A 22113-nucleotide genomic window follows, 5' to 3' on the forward strand; every position below is an offset into this window, starting at 1 on the left:
CATTGTACACTTCCCCCGTGGAGATCTGTACCTGCATACGCAGTGCCATTGGACGGTGTACAACCAATAGTTTATACACTGACGATAATACAACTACATCGATGGACATCTTTTAATGCGTTGTAATTTGTTAATTACAACAATATTGAACGGCAACTAGACGGAGAGAGGATGGTTAAAATAGTAGCGTGCATCTAAGGTTTCGTTTGATAAAGTTGAATCTGAATTCTGAAGTCTGAATTCTGAAATCTAAATACTGAAATAATTAATTTATTGAATTTTAAACACTGAAAATAAATATATGAATGTCTGAATTTTAATACTGAACCTATTTATACTGTTTGATAAACATTTATAACTGAATACTTAATAAGTTAAATTTAACAATTTTGCCCTTATATCTTTTCATCCAAAAAAGAAATAGAACCTAGGATTTAATTAGCTTAAAATTTTTAGGTATGAAATGACAATATTTATTTTTAAATCAAATTAATATAAAAGATGAAATATATTATATGATGAGTATGGAGAATATGTGAAAGTCATTAAAAAGGCAGAAAAGAGAAATAGAAAATTATTAGATAGAGAATATTAAATTGTTTAATTAGATAAGAATTTTGAATATAATTAATAAACAATGGTAGATTTGGTAGATAAGATAAGATAGTTGAAGTAATTCTATTGATTCTTATCAGAATTAAGCATTCAGTTAGGATTCTTGTGCTGAAAAAAATACACACAAGTTCAACACTACTTAACAAATTCAGAAAATAGATTTTTATTTATCAAACACTCAAAACATCTGAATGTCTGAAAAAGTTCAGATTCAGCACTTTTTTATGTTATCAAACAGACCCTTAGTCTTTAGTTTTTCACGTTTTACGTTTGTTTCTCTTATTTCTCACTCTCAAAACAATGTTAATTCTTCGTTTACCAACATGATTAAGAAGCATTTATTTTGGTTCTAAGATCTACTCTCAAAGACATTTTAGCTTTAAAAACCCATTTGCTTTTATGTGATAATAATTTCAGGGCATCGTACCTCATTCTCATCCAAGAACACAAGTAGAATTTAACTAAACAATATGAATTATATATTTTTTGGGGAAAATTAATTGAGGAAATTCATAAAATGCGCATAACTTTTGTACCGTTTGTAAATCGGAAAAAGTTTATTACAATTTTTTTTTATGAAAACGTTAGAATTATTATTAATAAAAAAAAATAAACTATACAATTCTTGAGCAAATGCTCATTTTGAGCTTTACAATAATGTACTAAGACACGGAGGATTCCAACATTCCTCGTCTTATATTGAGCTAGCAACATAAACACTAATCATTCTACTTCTATTGCTATTTTCATGCGAAGACAAATTAAACTAGCATTTCAAAAACAATAATCTTTAGTTTTGGATGTCTTTAACTTTCTCTGTCTTAAAAAGATGTAGCAGGTTAGATTAGATGATGAAACTTCTACTATCACCTCCAGCCAATGTTGCTCCCACCTCTTACTCAGTGCCAGTTTTAGAGCTTCGGTATAGTCTAACATAATATCTTCTCTGCTTCTTTCCCTTGAAGCCCAGACAACATGTGTATTGTTAGCCTTTGATGCTATTGTACCAAATTCCTAGTGCCTTGCTTCTTTTTTATTACTCACCTCAACTTTTATATTCATACAATTCCCATCTTCATTGCTGTTCTGAACTTCCTCCTCCACCGTTACTGTTTCCTGAATGCTTAGTCGTTTGTCCTTTACTTGAGTTTCTATGAACTCCATCCACTCTAACTGAGCTTTCTGTACAATTTCAAAAGGATGCCGATGTTTACCATTTGTTAACTAAAATGACCGAAAGGTACATTTCTTTTTTACCCAACCTATGTGCAAATAACCAACATTTCTGCACTCCACCACCACCATGTTAACCACCTACAAGGCGTTTGCTAATTCTGCAATATTCTTAAACCTCAATATATGTGCTCCATCAATTCATCACAATTGTGAAAATTCCTCTCCCAAACGGATCCACTACAAGAAACTAGCCGATTAGTGACAAGATTGTTATGACAAGGGGAACTTTGTCACTTTACCGATGTAAATAGTGAAAACACTGTGTTTGTCATCATAGTGAGTTGGCATCAGTGACAACTCTCCGTGGGCTTGTCGCTGACACGTATCATCCTAGTGGCAATTTTCCTTCTTGCCACTTATGGGTCATATTGCTCTAATTTTCAAATAGTACTCCGCCCTTGATTTTCTATTTCTTTTGTTCTATGAATGAAGTGAAGATGGCTAAACCTTGATTTGGTACTTTACATAGATAAGTATTGGTTACACTTCTTAGCAGCTTCAAGATTTGACAATACTATTATTATTTAAAATATTTTTTGAAATAATTACTGTAGTACATTTTATGATATGATGAATGTGAGATAAGAAGGTGGTTAGAAATACAAAAAGATGAGTTGGAAAATGTATTTATAATATAAACAAAATATTATTTTAAAAAAATTGATATCCAAACAAACCCAGTGGGTTTGTTTTAGGTCGCATTTTTTATTTATCTTACTCTCGCATACGGGTTTTAACTTTTATTTCCTGCATTTATCACTTTTGTTACGTTAAGTGGTGTGGTACATTAATCTTCTTGCTTTACAGGGATCGGCAATCCAGTATAAAAGTAGATTTCGTTGCATACAGGGCATAGTAAGAGGTGAAGGGCCTAGTTGCCCTTTCAGAGGTACAAGTGCATTGCAACTAAATAAAAGTGTTGTTTCTGTTTATTAAATGTGAAGCCCGGGATCCAAATATATGGTACTTGTTTGTTCTTCAATCTTTTAAAATGATCAATCTATTTATCACTTCTAAAAAAGGAAAAACTTAATATATATCCAGTGCGAATTACTACTATTGACTTCATTTCAATTAGTCAGTTTAGAATGATCAATCTCTTTATCACTTCTAAGCACCTAAATCTATTTGAGTAAATCAATTTTTTCACTTATCAGACACAATCGGAGAGTCATTTCTATAGTACTTGCAAAAGTTGAATCCTGAAGCGAGTGGATAAGTTTGAAGCTTTGGATGTTAAGGCTTTAGTCTACAATCTCCTAGCTAACTATGTTTATTTATATTACTTCAAAATGTCTTTCCTTGACAGTTGATAAATATTGTTCTCATCATATGCACATTTAAGTTCTGAATTTTATATCTAATAAGTGCTGTGACTGTGATGTCAAATCAAAAAAAAAATTGCAACCATGTTAAAAGAAAGCTCCACTATGACCTGTAGCTCTTAAGAAATGAGTTGCTTCAATTCTTGTAAATGCTAGCGAGCCCTACAATAGTAGTCTTGATCTGGAGTTCTTTTGCTCAATTGGTTGAATAAGCAAGAGGATGATTTTTGGCTAGTGCTTTTGGAATTATCAAAGCGTTTCCAAGGAGAATACGTTGGTGATATGGTTGTTGCTTATTGAAGTAGGGATTTTGTCTTTGTAAATTGTTATACATAACATTGATGACATGCTTACCATCTGAGGCTCTATTGCAACATTTATGCTTTGTAATGAAGCATTTATTTTGTAACCTAATTAGTGCCAGTATTTTTATAATATATTTAAAATTGAGTTGTATGGTTAGATAGTTTGTTAATCAATTTCATTTTAATATGTTGAGCAGAAGTGAATTTTTGAAAGAATTAAGAATAGCACGAATGGTATTGAATGGATTATTATAGTGACTGATAATTGTGTTATTATTACTATTTTTAACTCTTGAAAATCGTCACTATAAAGGTTTTGTGCGATAACTTTATCTTGTTTAATCACAATAGCGTATTTGTTGGGAAAATTTGTTTGATGGTTAAAAGTTTTGAGTCCAAATCCCTCTGCCTCCTTTCTACTTTTTAAGTCACATCTTTTCAAATTTAAAAAATAAAAAAGATAATAATATAATATACATGGTTCAAATTTCTTTGCTCCTTTTCGGCTTTTAAGTCCCATCTTTTGAACTTAGAAAAACATTAAAAAAGGCAATAATATACAATATTTTTAGTGACAAGGCCTTTTTTTTTTGTCACTGAGAGCATACAGTGACAAATTTTTTTTACTTTTAGTGACAACTGAACCCTTATTTCTTGTAGTACCATAAATGCCTATCCAAAAATTACAAATTTTTTTTGTTGTGTTGAAACTCCAATTCCACGTGGGTTATCACTCATTGGTCATCAGAATGTGCTGTAGCATTTTTCTTTCTGTCACTTTTTTCACTTGCCAGTTTTTATTCATCAACAAAAGACACTTCTTTCACATTTAGCTAGATTTGGGTTATTGACTTTGAATGATATTCAATTTCAAGTAACTAAATCAAATTGTCAGTAATTGGAGTCCAAAAAATTTCGGTCTTGATGGCAAGGAGTCAACAGCTGATCTTTATCAGGCAAGGAGTTGAGATCGAAGTGTATACAGGTATATTTATGAAGGAAAAAATACGTAAATAAGGTACCATAAAGCATCTTGCGCAGATTATGTTTCAAACAACAAAGTCGCAGAATTTATTTCACTGCTGTTGCTGAAGAACTTGATGTTCTGTGTATTGGAGGGCTTGCCGTATTAGCTAATTAATATTGGTATCGGCCCTGAGAAGCATGTAGCTGCAAATTCGGAGTTTCGCACAAGCATTGCTTGTGATTCTGACTCTTCCGATAGGTTAACTAAAAAGGGATTTTCAGCATTTAGCAGTGGCAAGCACGCCATAACAGCATAGCGTCGAGTTTACCTTGACCGTTGGCATAGTATTTTAATAAAAATATGCATGTTACAAGGAGAACAATTTTATAACTTTTGTTTGGATTTATTGGAGTGCGAATGATATTCTTTGACTAAATGATTATTATATGAAATTAAGACTTTCAGTTATAATAATTTTTGTAACGTACAATTCTAATTTAAATATAATTTGAATAGCTAATAATTCCTACATTGTTGACTTTTTTTTTTTTTAACTTTTATCACCTATATGTGTGTGGACCTTGAGATAAAAAGACTAGTAGGCTGCTAATGCTATTGCAACTTATGCTTTGAGAGCGACGAGTAATAGTAAAAGAAAGATAACCTATTTTATCTATAAATCTATCTCATAACTTGATAAGAAAAATTCAGTATCTTATCTTAGCTGTGCAGATTAATGAGGATGGCAATAAATGTGGCTAGGTTATTACTGTATCTTGGGAATAATAAGTTGGAGTAATAAGCAGAGCTAAATTGGAGAGTTTAATCAACATGATCTGCACTGGCCTTGAGATAAACAGGAGGGATGAATTTAAGGATGAAAGATCAACTGCAATTTTAATCTCGCACGTTCCACAAGCAACAACTCTTCCTTATCCTTGGTCGTAAGGGCGTTGCTTTGAAGATCAGACTGGTGCATCCACTACGACAGCATGTCTCCCTAATTATATATTCCATTTTTAAAGACCACGCATCATCACGTTTTTGGTTTTAGAACCGAAACCAAGTCCTATACCGACCCTCATCCGTATGATGTTTTATTTTATATTGCTGCACTGGAACCCCCATTGCAATTATACGATTAGGTCACGACAGGGAAGAGGAATAATAATGCTCGCTCTTTACCATTGCCATGTCTGAGCGGACTTCGCGGTTGCTTCTTTGCAGCACTTATGGAGAATGACGATAAAGACAAAGTCGTGCAGTGCTTTCATCATTTTCTTAAAGAACGGTTGTTAATTTTATGTTGCTCCTTTCAACTATATATAGATTTTCACTTTGGTCCCTAAATTTTAACATGGGATAATTTAGTTTCTAAAGTATAAAATTTATCTTACCCAAGTAAAATTATTGGCGAACAAATTTTATCATAATTTTATATTTTAGGGATTAAAGTAGGAAATATTTTATATTTTAAGGATTAAAGTCACATAGATATTATAATCTTAAGGATTAAAGCGGGACATATTTTATCCTTTAGGAATTAAAGTGTCCTATTTTAAAGTTTAAGGACCAAAGTAAAAATTCAGATATAATTAAAGGGTGTAAAGTGGAATTAATCCCTAAAGTAAAAATAGATCATTCCACCAACAAATTGGTGTTCCCTTTTCTATAACACTTTGTTGATTAGTTGAGGACAGGAGATGTGAATTCGAAACTTTACATAAATAGATCATCAAAATAAATACAGCATGTATTTGAACTAATTTATCCTAAACATTTCTCAACTTGAGAAGTTCTTCTATTCTTACTTTCCAAGAAAAGGAAAAAAAAATGTATTACTTCATTGTCGGGAAAAAAAAATTCCCAATGTTATATTCGTTCTTTAAGCCATCGCAGTATAGCCTTCACCACTGCTATTAGCCCCTGTTTAGGCTCTCATCAAAATTTTCCTGGGATTGGACTAAATTCACTGGACGGGACGAATCTCATGAACTTTTAGGTACATTCGTTACCGTCACCACTACACTGACAAAGTAGGACATTCCCCAGCCCCTTAAAATGGAAAAAAAAAAAAAAAAAAAACGATTGAATAGCGTCAGCGCATAAAAGTTTGTTCCCAAATATTCTGCTTGTCCGCCGCATAATAGCTACACTCCAAAAGAACCAATGGTGCTAATTCTCCGCGAGCTAATATTGTGTTACTTTAGTGATACTTTTACTTTAGCCCGCGGAGAATTAGCACCATTGGTTCTTTTGGAGTGTTACTTTAGTGATACTTTTGCTTTAGCCCGCGGAGAATTAGCACCGTTGTTTCTTTTGGAGTGTTAGTAAAAGTATCCAAAAAAAAAAAAAATCATCACAATGATCGCAAAGAAAACTTTCTTTATATGATACGTTGAGTGGAAAATAATCCAGGATCCATACTATGATAAACTCCACCAGAAAAGAAACTCTTTTCTTCCTCCAAATACTCGAAATCTTTTCCAGTGGAGGCAGCTCTATCAACTTTTTTCTGCATTGCCATATTATTACAAACCACGTCCACAGAAGTCTATCAATGAAGGATGTCGAGAAGCTTGTCAACGATTCACAAGGGATGGCGCCCATCCCGCTCAATAAGGACAATCAGGAAAATATGGCCGACAGAATGGCTCACACCAAGGAGGAGGACGGAGACGTTACTTCTGACAAAGGAAGACGACAGATCAGCGGAGAGTTGAATACTTTTTGGACCCAAACTAAAGGATAGTAATCCACCCCTTCTGTCATAACTAACACAGATACGAGAACCTGCAACCAGTTTATGCGTTACCGTATAATAGTTAGGGAAACAACGTAAATAACTAATAATCACGTTAATCCGAGTGTACAGTGAAGATGTATAGATATCCATGTAATGCGTTCCGGGGGAAGCGGGAGGTGGATAAAGATTCCCTCCACCCCACATATTCCTCTGCCCCGTTGACCTGCCCCCTTCCAACCCAACCCCATTGCCATCCCTATTCTATGGTCAGGCTTGAAACCGAGTTTGACATCATCAAGGAAACAAGAACATTCAGGCTTACATTGTCACAATACACTACAATTACAACTGTAAAAACCATAAATAGGCATAGACACAAATGGAAGTCATTAAACCTGAATTTTGGGCCTCTAAAATGAAGTCATTAAACGGAATTGAGAATTTTGGGCCAGAGCTAAGAAATTGATGGTCTCTAAGAAACAAGATCACTTTGAAAAGCAGGTCTTGAATAGAACTTCAATGTACCTAGGACATTCTCCTTTGCTATCAGGATGCACTGATCTAACACGGGCTTGTACTTCTTTTCATTGTTGCTTTGAACTGTGACTTTGCCATCAAAGTGTGGATGGTGTTTGTGAAATTGCAAATCGCCATGAGAACCAAAGGATCCGGCAAAATACTACCTGCCAAAATAAGTCTCCTTGAATAGAAAGACGTGTAACAATGCAGGTACAGTTACAGCAACTAATCCATGGAAACTAGAAACAACAATGACAGATATCAAGGTGGAGATATGCAATAGATAAGAAGACTAAAATCTCAATGAGAACCCCAAAAAAAAAAAAGTTTTGTAACAATGAGAACCAAAAAAAAAAATCTCAATGAGAACCAAAATACTACCTGCCAAAAGAAGTTTCCTTGAATAGAAAGACGTGTAACAATGCAGGTACAGTTACAGCAACTAATCCATGGAAACTAGAAACAACAATGACAGATATCAAGGTGGGTACAACTCCAAGCATAGCAGTTTTTAGAAGTGACACTCCTCAAACATACGGGACACCATAACACCAAGAGAGAGAGGGAGAGAGAGAGAGAACAAGAATAAGGTCCATGGAATCTCAAGTCCAATATCGGTACAAGTTTATGAGTTAATCTTATATACACTGACAGTATATACACTATCACGGTTAGATGCATGGCACATCATCTATATTTTAGTATCTTTTGTTTTAGAATGAATGATAACAGCAAAAAATTATGTTATTTGCTTAGCATATAAAATGGTCCAGTTTGTTTTTTGGATAATGTGAACCAAAATAGGAATGTCATTGTACAAAACAGAACAACATTTAAATTCTACTTTTAAGTACGAAGCTTTGTTCATATTTGCTTTGTCGAGTCGGTCCTGATTCACCTTCGTAGCAAAAAGTATTGGGTACAAAGGCCATAACTGTCCATCCACACCAGCTGTTTCTCCCCAGACAACATCTATTCTTTTAGCCTGGTAAAATTGAAAAGCACATCAAATGCCAAGATATATGAGAACATAGAAGAAATGAGTTTTCCTCTTTCAAGGGTAGAGGGGGAAAATGATGTTGAGAAATAGCATGCATGGAAGAGCTATTAGGAAAGGTTGGATAGGAAATGACACCTTTCCCAAAGCAATGCGAGTATAGAGTCTTTGCCGTTGGTATCTGTTCTGCAAGATCATTGCAACTCCTTGCATAATAGCCCACTGTAAAAAAGTAGCACCCCTCTCTGCAAAAGATAAATATTACATCATTGCTTTTGTTTCTCCCCATTCCCTCTTATTCATTTTTTTCAAAGCAGCGGGAACACACAAGACAATCAGAAGGCATGTGTGCATTCAAAATGGATAACTATAATCCTAGAGACATTTCTGTTTGCACCTCCTTATGTTTGGACAATGTGCCGTATGGACATTGAGTTCTTAATATATGCAGCTTGGCTTTCTCTGTTTCAGCTCAACCTATCTTGCTAATTGACTCATATGAAGCTTATGTCAATGAGACAACCATACCCTCTCTCCTAATTTACGAGTACATGGATATAATATTTTACTTTGTAGGCATAGAGCTGCACATCCCTCTTAATGACAGAACCTTGTAGAATCTTCAAAATATGATTTCTATATAACTCTTTCAACTAAACTTTTAACAGTTGCTGTCAGTGAAAGGCTAGCATAGTGTATTTCCTTGTAAAAGCTAATTTAAGCATAAGCGAATTTATTTATCTTGAGCTTGAGCTTAATGTTCCATATCCAGTCTGCTGGATTTGAACGGTTTAGGCTATTGGAGCTTCAGATGAAGATTGACTTAAAGTTTGATTCATTCTTCCTTCTTTTCTGCTTCAATTGGAGATTCAGCCAGTTAGGCCCCTTCCCAACGTGAAGCACATTTTCCTTAAGAAGGAAATTAAGATAAACTGATAGTCACTTTAAATAGAAGTGAATTGCTAAAGAGACTAAAAAAAATCTGGATTATTTCCTTCTTTTCTGTCAAGTTCTCCCCCTTTTGTTAGTAGGCATGTCTCCCTATTATTCAACCATCCTTCAACACCTTTTCATGGTATTCCTGTGCAATATCAAAACGCATTTTAATGTTTTTACTTCCTAAAACTTTGAGCCATTTTTAAGTATTTTCTTGTGCTTTTTACCTTTACATTTGGCTTATCATAGTTTGGCAAAAATACTGAAGTAGTTTCTGAGAAGTGCACCCATCTCTGCTCTTCTAAGCACCTTTATTTTTCAAAACTTTTAGGTTAAAACAATCTTACAATATTCTAAAGTGCATTTTTTGTATCACTTTTTTATAAGTAACTGTTAACAAAACTATACAAAAACATGACAGTTTTTAAAATTTAAACCTTTGTTAAATGCTTCTGGCTCAAAAGAGGACCTCTAGCTTGCTTGAAGATTATTAAAAGGAATACTTCCATATAATACCTGATATATTCTTTTTTTTATTGGCAAACTTCGAACATGTGGGATGCCGACCTGTTATTTTATTAATAAAATAAAATAATACAAGGAGGGGACATAAATCTTACCTCCGCAATGCATGATAAATTCGTAGCAAAAAGCTTAAGATTTTCATTTACGGATCAATGGAAAACCTAACCTATCTACTCTAAGTTCTCCTCTCGCTAGACATGGAAGACTCTGTTGTGACAGAAAGATAGTTTCTGTGTGACCCAAACAGCCAGTGTTGGCGAGCTCATCGATATATTCAATAGCTTCAGAAACAGGGAAAATATGGACATTTCAAAGTTCAAAGTCAATGCCAACAATCTCAAGATTCAAAGTTAATTAATTGCCCTTCCATTAGGACAATGAAAAAATATAAAGGAACTGAACAATTGAGACTTATTTGGAAAAGCAAATATCATAAAAATGAACTATACTTGCTTCTTACTGCAGCTTGGGTGCCATTTTATCTCCCAGACTTACAAGAGCTATAACCATGGCTGTGTAATGATGTTACATCCACCTTTTAAAGTATACTTAAAATCATGAAAACAGGTTTATCTGCTATAAATTTTCAAATAATCATGATGCAATCAAAATGAAGTTCAAGAAAGAATCAACTCCAGAAAAGAATAACCTTTTGAAATGCCTCTATTTGTTTCCGCTCCATTATTATGATGCTATAAGTTCAAGATTTCATTGTTGCTTAATAATGTAGTTATTTATTGTTCTCAGTATGGTTTGAATCTTACTATGATTTCTTCAATATAACATGTTCACAATTGCTAAAGGTAGAAGTAGGTTTGCTGTTTGTTGTCCAATTACAAACTTTGGAAATGTTTGTAAATTAATACCAGTTTCTGAAAAGCAAAAATTCGGTTTCTGATTAGCAGTTGTAGTCCTAGCTCCAACAGCAGAGCTAGGATATGAGAGCAGAGGGAAGGATCCACAGAGTGTCCTTTTTTTATGTTGTACTTGTCAAGATGATGTAGGCCAAAGCATGATTTACTTCAGCTACCATAAGACGAGAGACATAAATCTCAGAAAAGAAGAAGTCTCCTAAGGAAGAAAGAAGATTTAGTACCACTCAAAATCAGTTGCAGAAGATGATATTTTCAAAAGCCAAAGGAAAATATATATTTCATTAACATATACTGTGATCAAGGTCAAACTACTTAAATGAGTCAAGATAATGACATGACAACAGTATAGTCATACATAACCAACTCCATTCTAGGCATCAAGATTTGATAATAACAGTGCAAGAAATTACTAGTTGCTGAAAGGAAAGTAAAATATGTTTCTTAAGTTGACAAGTTGCTGAAATCAGAGTATGATATGTTTCTTAAATTGACAAATAGACATGCACATGCCCAAACGTATGCAAGGACATGCACAAAAAACACACACATACACACAAGGGAACATGGCGGATGGCAATAACATCTAACATGTAGCTCACATACACAAAGTTTAGGTCATAAAAGTTTTACTTCACCAAGCTAATGAGTTCTACCTTCCTTCATAATCAGAATTCAGCAACGGTAAAGAGGACATAAGATGGTTAGTATGTCACTAAGGGTGCTTTTAAAGTTTTAAGATCCAACCTAGCACCTATTCTTCCATATAAATCAACAGCAAAGATCACAAAATTTATGAATTTCCAAAGTTATTCTCTGAACCATTAAACCATCTCTTTATTAAACCATCTCAATCATGTTACGTTAAGAAAGTAAATTTTCAACAAAAATCAAACTAGAAGCAGTTCTCTTCTCTTAGCAATGGAAGATAACTCACATAAAAGTATTCTGAATCTTCTATTTCCTATCAGGCTAGCTGTATGTTGCAAAAACTTGCATATGATCTTTCAATCAAATAGCTCATTGGCAAATTGTAGCCATAAATCAACCTTTGATCTAGTGATTCCAGTAGAAGTAACAAGATTTTGATCATTCAAGCGTGAAAGCCATGAGAAAATTTCTTCCACGTAAAATAAGTAAGATTCAATCTTATAGTGCAAAAGTTAGAAATGAGAGAAAAGGGAAAAGAAAAATAATGGAAAGTACTTACCATTGACGAATATCACTTCCATTTTTCCTTAAGATATTCTCTCGTAGAGCCAATCCTGTTTATAAGAACAGCATCCAGGACTAGAGGAACGTATGATGAAATTACATTAACACATAACTTGAAAACTCTATGCAGAATGAAATGCAACGCCAGCAGATACCTGTTAGAGCTGAACTGGAAATGCTGGCAAGCATCCATCCCATATCCATCATCTTAGAATAAGCAATCTTAACGGAAAGAGGAGGAAAAGAAGTGCAGCCTTGTCCTGCTCAATTAGAGATGGAATTGTTAGACAAGATTAGTCAGCTAGGTGAAACGATAACTTCAAAAAATTTGCAGCAAGTGCTTATTTCCTACAACAGATCTGAAAAGTATATATGGGGAAGCCTAAATAACAGCTATAACATTGCAAGTAGTATCACACCTATTCTGGTTCTAGTCAAGAGGTAGAGTAGAGTAACCAAACTCAAATAGGGTCTAGAACTCATGGTTTGAGTTGAAGCTCACAATCTGCTTGAGTAGCATGCTATTTTATAGTCGTCTTCTCACAGCAGGTCTCAATTGCAAATCTCAAACTTTGCCTATTCGCCTAATATTCCAAACATAAGAAAAAAACCTATGCCCCGACTGATAGACAAAAGCACCCAAGGTAAATTGACAACTGTTGTTGCTAACTGTTTGGATTGTAAGTTATTTGGGATTATTTGAGATATTTTTACTGTAGCACTTTTTGTGATGTGATGTATGTGAGATAAAAAGATATTGGGAAGATAAAATGGTGTATTGAAAATTGTAAAGATGATGTAAGCAAATAAAATTGAGGAAATATGAAGCAATCCAAACAAATCTGAATTCACAAGTGGCTCCAGCAACTGTTCACTAGCTTTGGGGAATCTTGGATTCTTTAATACACCACACTGGACAATGGAATTGCAGAATCAAACAGTATGAGCTGGAGAGAATACAATGAGTGGTTCAGATTATTGTACACTTGTCACTTGTAATTTAACTTTATTGCATAAAAAGAAGGGCTATTATGTGAAATGATAGATGAAGAGATAGAATCAAAAATTTAAAAGTGCAAGCACAGGTACGAAAGACGGGGATCTTTTTTTTTTTACGGAAACGATAAATGTCATTTCATAAAAAACCAACTTTACAATATCTGAGCAAAGGCCCAATCAACTGTACTAAGTGTACCAAGACACTTAAGGAGAGCCAAAAAATCTCTCATCATCCCTAAATATGCTTAAAGCATAAAGACTAATGTGATTACATAGAGTCATATTACTACTAGTCCTTTCTTCAAAAGAGCACATTTGAAACAGATTAGCTAAAGCTTGTATGTCTTCAACCAATGTAGCAGTATTTGGATTGTCTCCTTTCCCAGATTTAAGTAAAGCGATAAGCTGTTTGTTAGCATTGATGATTTTGATTCTCTGCCAGCTCAATTGTCTTGCTTTCAACATTGCCAGTCTTACTGCTTCGGCTTCATCTTGAATATCCTTTTCCGAACTTCTTTCAACTAATTTCCATTCAGCTCTGATTCTCCCTCCAGTCTGCCTGGCTACAACACCAATTCCCAGTTTCTTGCCCTCAGCTGATTTCTTGGTAGCAATTTGAAGTTCCATCAGGTCTTCCTCCTCTCTTCCTTCCTCCCTTGCTCTTTCTCTTGCTTCCTCTGTTTCTGATGTACTCCTCTCTTTTTTCCCTTTCCCGGCTTCCTCATACTCCATCCATTCTGTACTAGCTTTATGTACAATTTTCCATCCATCTCTCTCTTTCCCTTCAAATTCCATTTCATTTCTGTCCTTCCATAGTTGCCAAAGTATATTAGCTGTTAATGCAATATGCTGCCTTCCTCCGTTCCTACTTCTGGCTTGGACTAATTCTGTCCACCATTGCTTGAAGCATCCTGTTTGGTTCTGTAAGCCATCCCATTGTACTGGTGCAAGCTTCCAAACCTTCTGAGCCTGTTGACAGTGGAAAAGAATATGTTCTACTGTTTCTATGCCATCCCCACATCTTGAGCAAAATGGCGATCCTTGCCTTGTTCGCCTGAATATTGATTCCCTAGCTGTCAATGTATTCGTAATACATCTCCAAATGAATAGCTTGATCTTATGCTTAATGTTCAGCTCCCAAAGAGTTTTCCAAATTTGTGTGTTGGAATCATCATAGCTTGAACCAGACTCTCCTCTCGCATCACTTTCTTTCCTCTTCTCTTCCTTGAGTAAAGTCTGGTAGCAAGATTTAACTGAATATTCCCCATGTCTGCTATGTATCCAAAAGTGCTTGTCCCCTGAGCTTGACAAACTGATTGGAATTTTCAAAATATTATCCGCATCCTCCCTGTTGAACCTCCTGTAGACTTCATTCCTATTCCATCTGAAGTGTGAGATTAGTTCCTCCACTTTCTGCTCCTCCCCCCTATCTGGCCCCATTGTAGTTGGTCTTCCATTCAGATTGTTTGGGATCCATTGGTCTTTCCAGATTCTAATACTCTTTCCTGATTCGACTCTCTTCAGTACACCCCCCTTAACTACCTCCCTAGCTGACATTATACTTTGCCAAAACCAGGAAGAGTTTTTGGGGATTTTACAGTTCAAAATGGAATCCTTAGGAAAGTACTTAGCTTTTAGAATTTTACTAACCAGCAGATTTGGAAATCTGAGCATCCTCCAAATCTGCTTTCCCAGTAGCGTCTTGTTGAAGCATATTAAATTCCTGAACCCCAAACCTCCATCCATTTTTGCCTTCATCATCTTATCCCAGGAGCACCAGTGTATTTTGTTTCTCCCTTCTGCTTCACCCCACCAGTATTTGGCAATCAGTCCTGTGATTTCCTTGCAAAGTGTAGCTGGTAACTTGAAACAAGACATTGCATAAATTGGCATAGCCATTGTCACTGTTTTTAGCATCACCTCTTTTCCTGCTGCACTTAGAAGCTTGTTCTTCCAGCTGTTGAGCCTGGCCTTTATGCTGTCTTTAATGTAGCCAAATATCTGACCTTTTGTCCTTGTGATCACCATAGGAAGGCCCTAATATTTACCTTGGCTCACTGTCCTAACCCCTTCTAGAGGCTCACAGGTTTCCTTCTTGTCTTCAGCCTTAGTGTTCTTGCTAAAATAGATAGATGATTTTTTCAAGTTAATAACTTGACCAGATCCTTTCTCATACTGATTCAAAATTGCTTTCAATGTCCTTGCTTCTTCCCCCGCAGCTTTACAGAATATTAGAGTATCATTAGCAAAAAATAAATGAGTAATAGCTGGTCCTTGTTTGCTTATTTTTAATCCACTTAGCTTGCCCTGTCGTGCTGCTTTCCTTAACAGATTTGAGAGACCTTCAGAGCAAAGTAGGAACAGGTAAGGTGACAGTGGGTCACCTTGCCTTATACCTCTTGAAGGGATCACATACTCCTTAGTCTCTCCATTGACATTGAAGGAGTAAGAGACTGAACTAATACATTCCATTATCCATGCTACCTAGACTTGATTGAACCCCATCCTTTCCATAACAGCTTTCAGATAACTCCACTCAACTCTATCATAGGCTTTAGACATGTCCAATTTAATAGCAGTGTAGCCATCCTTGCCTTGTCTCTTGTTTTTAAGGAAATGAAGGCATTCATGGGAAATGATTATGTTATCTAAGATCTGTCTGTTTGGGATGAAGGCTGACTGTTTTTTGCTGATACAATGTTCCAGGACAGGTTTCAACCTATTGGCTAGGATCTTAGAGATAACTTTGTATAGTACATTACAGAGGCTAATAGGCCTGTAATGCTTCAGATCAGTGGGCAATTCTACCTTAGGAATAAGAGATATAATAGTGTGGTTCAGGGATCTGAGAATGTGATCTGAGTGAAAGAAGGATCTGATTGCTTTCACAACCTCCTCCTTAATGATAGACCAAAATTTTTGGAAAAAGAGAGGTGTCATCCCATCAGGCCCTGGTGCCTTATTGGGATTCATGGAGAAAACAGCTACCTTTATCTCATTTTCCTCTACAGGTCTAGTAAGATTATCATTAATCCGGCTAGTAATAGTGCATGGAATGCCATCCAGAATCTCCTCTAGGTCATCAGTCCTAGTCGACTTAAAAAGCTGCTTATAATAACTAGCAATCTCTTCTGCAACCTTCTTTTCATCCGTAGTCCAAGACCCATCCTCTTTCTGCAAATTCCCTATCTTATTCCTTTTCCTTCTCCCCTTCACCACTGCATGGAAGTATTTAGTGTTCTTATCTCCTTCTTGAAGCCAGTTGATCCTAGCTTTCTGACTCCAGTGTAGTTCCTCTTCCCTATAGGCTCCCACTAGCTGATTTTTCACAACAGCTACTCTCCCCTTCCTACCTTCAGCCTCTGAACTTTTCTCCTTAATAAGTTGCTGCTTCAAAGTAGAAATCCTCTTTCTAGTGTTATCAATAAAACCATTTCTCCACTTCAACAAAGCAACTCTACACCTCTTAATCTTATTCATAACTCTAAACATTCTGAACCCTCTAACATCCCCTTCCCAGGCCTTCTTAATCACCTCTCCTATACCTTCTCTCTGGACCCATCTTTTGTCAAAAAATAACTTCTTTTTTTCCTCCTAACCCCTGGGATAGTGTCCAGAATCAGCATGCTATGGTCAGAAGCTAAGCTTTCTAAGTGAGTGCACTTGGAGTGCTCAAACAAATTGCTCCACCCTCCACTACTTAAACCCCTATCCAGCCTTTGTCTAATCTCTCCATTTTGCCACTGATTACTCCATGTCCAGGGGTTACCTTCAAACCCAATATCAACTAGCTGGTTCTCCTGAATGAAGTTTCTGAAGTCATAAAAACTCCACTCCTCCCTAATTCTACCTCCTCACTTCTCCTCGTTTGAGCATAAGTCATTAAAGTCCCCCATAATAAGCCAGTGTTCCCCCCACAAAACTTTCCTCCTACTGATGACTTCCCACTGTCCTTTTCTCTGCTGGTTATCACAACTGCCGTAGATCCCTATCAGCCACCAATCCTTCTTCACTTCTTTATCCTCTATCAGCACCTCAATAGTAAAGGCAGAATGTTTAATCTCCTTAACCTTAGTTTCCTCGTTCCACATCAGACTCATGCCTCCAGACCTATTCATTGCTTCTATCACATAACAGTTATCATAGTTCAGGATCCTTTTCACCTTCTCCATATACTTAGCTTTGTTCTTAGTCTCACTCAAGAAGATCATGTTCAGGGAGAGGAGGCTTTTAACCTCCTTCAGGTGGGGAATTGTCAAGGGGCTCCCTGCACCTTGGCAATTCCACACCATAGCTCTCATTGGTCCTTTGGGGACCAGTGCGGGCTGATCCCTTCCCCTCCAAACATCTCCTTGCTTATCCCTCCAGTCTGATCTCCCCTATACTTTTTATCTATGTGATCCTGGCTCTCTACGTCTGCCATTTCTTCATCTCACAGTTGAAACTTCCTTTTTGTCCCATTAAGCTCCCTTAGAGGGGTTCTAAGCTCCCTTGGGCCAGAGTGCATTCTTCTGAACCTCTTCCCCTCTATCTTACAGCTTCCTTGGTTTTCTTTATTGGTGTTTTTCATCTGTTTCCATATTCACTAACTCCCCACCTAACCTGGATATTTCTTGTTCTCCTTCTTTACCTTCTCCTATCCTTCCATACTCCTCCTTCTCAGTGTTTACCATATCAGTAGCTTCATCATTCCTATCCTCCAATATTCTTACTTCTTCCTGTCCTGTACTAACCTTTATACCATCCTTCCTTCCTATCACCTTCTCCATGACCTGCTCAGAACTCCAATTTGGTATTATCCTACCAACCTTCTATTTATCTGCAGGAGGGAGGCCACCCTTCTCCCCCTCATGACTCTGGATCTCTCTCCCCCTAACTTCCTTTGTCCTACTCAAATCCATATTCTCATTCAGGCCTACCCCTTTCTCCTGTTTCTCCAGATCCTCTAATCTAATCATTTCCCCATTTCTTACCTTCCACACCTGTTTATGTGGCATCCAAATCTTTTGACTATTATCCTTCTGAGGGGATCATCTTCCACCAAACACCCTCATCCAAGGACCATACTGATTCTGATATTGCCCCTTCTTCACTATCACAGGGAACTTACAATTCTTTTCACTGTGCCCAATGACTCCACAGCTATAGCAGAAGTCAGGACATCTTTCATATTTAAATGACAGCCATTTATTCACCCCATTCATCTGGATCGTTGTTCCTCTCAACAAAGGCTGTGTAATATCTATCAGAACAAGAAGTTTCATATGTTTCCCTTCCTTGCCCCCTGATTGAGGAATTAACACCTCCTTAACCTCGTGAAAGACAGTTCCCACTTTCTTTCCTACTGCCTTAGACAGACAGTGTATGGGTAGGTTCCACACTTGCACCCAAATAGGAGCTACACTAAAAGCATCTTCATCCTCTTCTATCCCCACCACCCAATTCCTAAGCACTAAAATCTGGTTGTCTATAATCCAGGGACCTCCTTCAAGGATTCGTTCACTTTCCTTAGCATCCGGGATAGTAAATTGAAACACATTAGGTCCTAACTCAGCTACTCTAAGGCCTTTAGGATAGCTCCAAGCCACAGTAGCAAAATTTTTAACTCCTGTGAAATTAGCAATCTTCTCCCCCCTTATCTTACCTATAATACTACCCTGACACTCTAAAATTCCTTCATCTAAGTCCCCCAAATCAAGGGGAGTACTCCCAACTTCCTTCTCTGAGAGGGCGAATTTCTGTAACACTTCCACCAACTCCTCCTCCATCCTGACCCTAGTAGAAAAACTGAGGGCACTCCTAACACTTGCCACCAGACGCACACTAATCACCTAGCTCTATAGCGGTAAAGGTAAAGGTAGCGTTTTCTCCAGAAGAACACACTAAGCTGACTAGCAGAGCCAAGGGTACAAAGACAACAAATAAACAAGAGCAAGAACAGTTATGCTACCTTCACCAGACGTCCTCCCTTTAATAGAGTTGTAGAAGTTTTTCGACCAGCTGCATAGGAAAATGAGCTTGTTGAGGTACTTTTTCCTTCCCTGTTCTCAAATATATCCCCTTTTTTTTTTCACCAAACAGTCCGCTCCTCTTTTCTAACTTCCTTCAATGTGCCTTCTTAATGATATCTGATCCTACAACTTAATGAATGCTTGGCTATGCGATCCCGACATGCAGCCAATTTTGGTACCTGGAAGTTAGCTCCATTTCAAACTTTTGAATTGTGTTCATTGGTTGTTTGAAGTTTTCAAAAGCTGAAGTTCCCACCAAGGAGAAAAAAGCTCCCTTCCCAATAGAGAGAAAAAGCCTCTACACGTGAGAGGATTCTTTCGATTCCATCTCCCTGAAAGACGGGGATCACTCGAGCCAAAACTAACTATTGAAAATATGTCCATAGTTAGTACATAGCACCAACGTGGGCTGATGAGTCTTACAGTTTTGAGGAGATATATTGCATACTGAAAGACTGGGATCACTCCCATTAGAGGTAGGACTGTCAATGGAGTTTGGCCAACCCGAGCTCGGCTCGTTCGACCTGACAAAAAGTCCGATGAACCCCACTATTGAGTGAGCCGATCTGAGTTTGAGGCTAAAAATTAGGTCCGCATTAAATATGAGTCGAGTTTGGGTCTTATTAGGCTCAAATCCGATATAGGCCCAATCCTTTAATTACCTATATATATAATATTTATATTTTGATATTATGTATAATTATATATCCAAATATATTATTACTAAATACTAAATATATATATAAATTACAAAGTACAAAAATACATCTAAAGACTCTTCCATGAGTTTTCTTGAGAACCAATATTAGTAATGCATAACTAAATTTCTAACTTTTTTTTATTGGTTGAGTAAATTTTTGTATTGGCATAATATTGGTTGATTTCTTTTTGATCTACAAACACAAATCATCAAGCATATTTGGATTTAAATCACAAGATTATAAAAAAAGTTTCAATTTTTAAAGATATTTTGGCTTATGACCGCATGTTTTATTACTATTTTTTATGCATTTTGAACGAATTAAATATAAATATTGTTGAAAAATTTTTGGTTTATATACTTTTTAAGAACTATTAGTTGTTCATATTTAGTTTTAATATTATAATCTTGTAAATGTTAAATTAGTTTTACAACTTAATAATTTCAGTAATTATACTAAGAAAATTAAGGAGTAATAAGTGAGTTTGGGTTAAACCCGATTAAGGCTCACAATCCGAATATTATGTGAGTTGAGTATGAATTTCACATTTATGAACCCGAAACTCATAGCCTGAATCCCGAAAATATTTCAAATTAAATGAGTTGAGTTTGAATTTATCAAAACCCGACTCATTAGGCCCGATTGTCAAGCCTAATTAGAGGTAAGTTTTGATGAGTCTTACTAACATATTTTCTAGTCATAACACCAACTGGCAAGTCTTACAGTTTTGCCATTTGGGCTGATGAGTCCGTTTACCACCAAATGTCAAAGCCGATTCCATAAGCAGAAAATCTAGAGACTGTGTCTAATCTCTTATCACTCAATCATGGAGCTCCATTTGGATTGGCCTATTTTTTAAAAATAAAATTTTTAAATATAATATTACAATAATAAACGAATAAAAATAATTTTAAAAAATCTCAACCATATAATATATCAAAAATAATTTACAAATATACACAAAAAAGTAAAAACATAAATGTTACAATTTTTTCCACTTATCGCCACTACCACCATCACTGCCACCCACCTCCGCTACCACTCCCTTCCTTTTCCCCCTTTCTCCTTCTTTCTTCCTCCTCCCCTCCTCTTTTCCACCACCCCCTGGCTCTCCCCTCCCCCCTCTCGATCTGGTCTCGAGGCCTCTGGTCATGACCAAAGGCCACGATCTAGTCACGATCAAATCGTGATTAGAAGGTTGCAATTTTTTAGTCATGACCTAGCCGCGACTAGATCGAGGGTGAAAGGAAAAGCCGAGAGGCAGAGGGAAGATAAGGAAAGGAAGGAGAGGGAAAAGGCAGAGAAAGAAGGAGGATGAGGAAAAGAGAGGGGGAGGAGAAAGGAGGAGAGAGGGGGTGGGGGTGGGGTGGTGTTAGTGATGGTTGTGAATGGTAGTATTAATTTTTAAAAAGTATTTTAAAAGTATTTTAATTTTGAAAGGTACGCCAAAATATATTTCAAAAATTTCTCCAAAAACATCACCAACAAAATCTACAGTAAAGTTTTTCATATATAATACTACAGTAAAATATTCCAAAAGTACTATGAAAAATAACTAATCCAAATGGAATACCCTTACGTTTCCTATTCTTCGTGAGTATATATGTACATAGCCTACAGCTATAGCTCTCAGGAGAATACTTTCACCAGACTTGAGCTTCTTATGATACGTTTTCCACCAACATATATGTGGAAAAATAAATAAACAAGAAGCCCAACCACCCAACACACCTACAACAAATTGTACATGCAACTGATCCTCTGAACTAATGTGAATAGAGACTAAAAACTATAAAGAAGCAGAGATTGGCATAATTTGATGTTCCTGCAAAACAGAGGTGTATCTGAATTCATTCCTGTAATTAAATTGAGAAACTTCTTTGAGACGAACTGCGTTCTGTCTTACACGCAACCCGCAACACATAAATCCAAGACTCTAGAAGTTTGTATCAAAGTTTGGAGCGGAAGACCTTAATCTCTTGATGACATGGTCAAAGAACTTTGGTATGGTAGAAGACGCCACAATCGAACGTGTTCTTCAATCGATAAGTCGTGAACACTAAAAGAAATTCTCTAAATTGTTCAAAATGCTTTCGTAAAACCCAAAAGAGGCACTCGTAGGGGGTGTGAATCGGAATCGAAAT

At 36.3% G+C, this 22113-nt stretch overlaps 3 protein-coding genes across 7 annotated transcripts; all 3 read right to left on the bottom strand.

Annotated features, from left to right (window-relative positions):
• Nucleotides 1-6823: 6823 nt before the first annotated feature.
• Nucleotides 6824-12921, bottom strand: LOC113779309 (transmembrane protein 120 homolog). Of its 5 annotated transcripts, XR_003469476.1 has the most exons (7): nucleotides 12678-12921; nucleotides 12414-12518; nucleotides 12254-12333; nucleotides 8849-8955; nucleotides 8612-8698; nucleotides 7720-7877; nucleotides 6824-7241 (listed from the first exon to the last, which is right to left on the bottom strand). XR_003469476.1 is itself a non-coding variant. In XM_027324862.1 (6 exons), exons 3-6 carry the CDS (start codon nucleotides 12273-12275, stop codon nucleotides 7809-7811), a joined length of 285 nt encoding a protein of 94 aa, XP_027180663.1. In that variant the 5' UTR covers nucleotides 12276-12308; nucleotides 12414-12518; nucleotides 12678-12921; the 3' UTR covers nucleotides 7494-7808. The 5 variants fall into 5 exon arrangements, 3 of the variants coding, with proteins under 3 accessions (XP_027180663.1, XP_027180662.1, XP_027180664.1); XM_027324862.1 differs by lacking the exon at nucleotides 6824-7241 and having other exon boundaries at nucleotides 7494-7877; nucleotides 12254-12308; XM_027324861.1 differs by lacking the exon at nucleotides 6824-7241 and having other exon boundaries at nucleotides 7494-7877.
• A 540-nt stretch (nucleotides 12922-13461) lies between these two features.
• On the bottom strand, nucleotides 13462-15285 carry LOC113780924. The gene has a single exon (XM_027326709.1). The coding sequence runs from the start codon at nucleotides 15283-15285 to the stop codon at nucleotides 13462-13464; it is 1824 nt and encodes a 607-aa protein (XP_027182510.1).
• Nucleotides 15286-18287: 3002 nt separating this feature from the next.
• On the bottom strand, nucleotides 18288-19025 carry LOC113780925. The gene has a single exon (XM_027326710.1). The coding sequence runs from the start codon at nucleotides 19023-19025 to the stop codon at nucleotides 18288-18290; it is 738 nt and encodes a 245-aa protein (XP_027182511.1).
• Nucleotides 19026-22113: the final 3088 nt, after the last annotated feature.

Source organism: Coffea eugenioides, chromosome 8, assembly GCF_003713205.1.
Source record: "Coffea eugenioides isolate CCC68of chromosome 8, Ceug_1.0, whole genome shotgun sequence".
Lineage (NCBI taxonomy): Eukaryota > Viridiplantae > Streptophyta > Magnoliopsida > Gentianales > Rubiaceae > Coffea > Coffea eugenioides.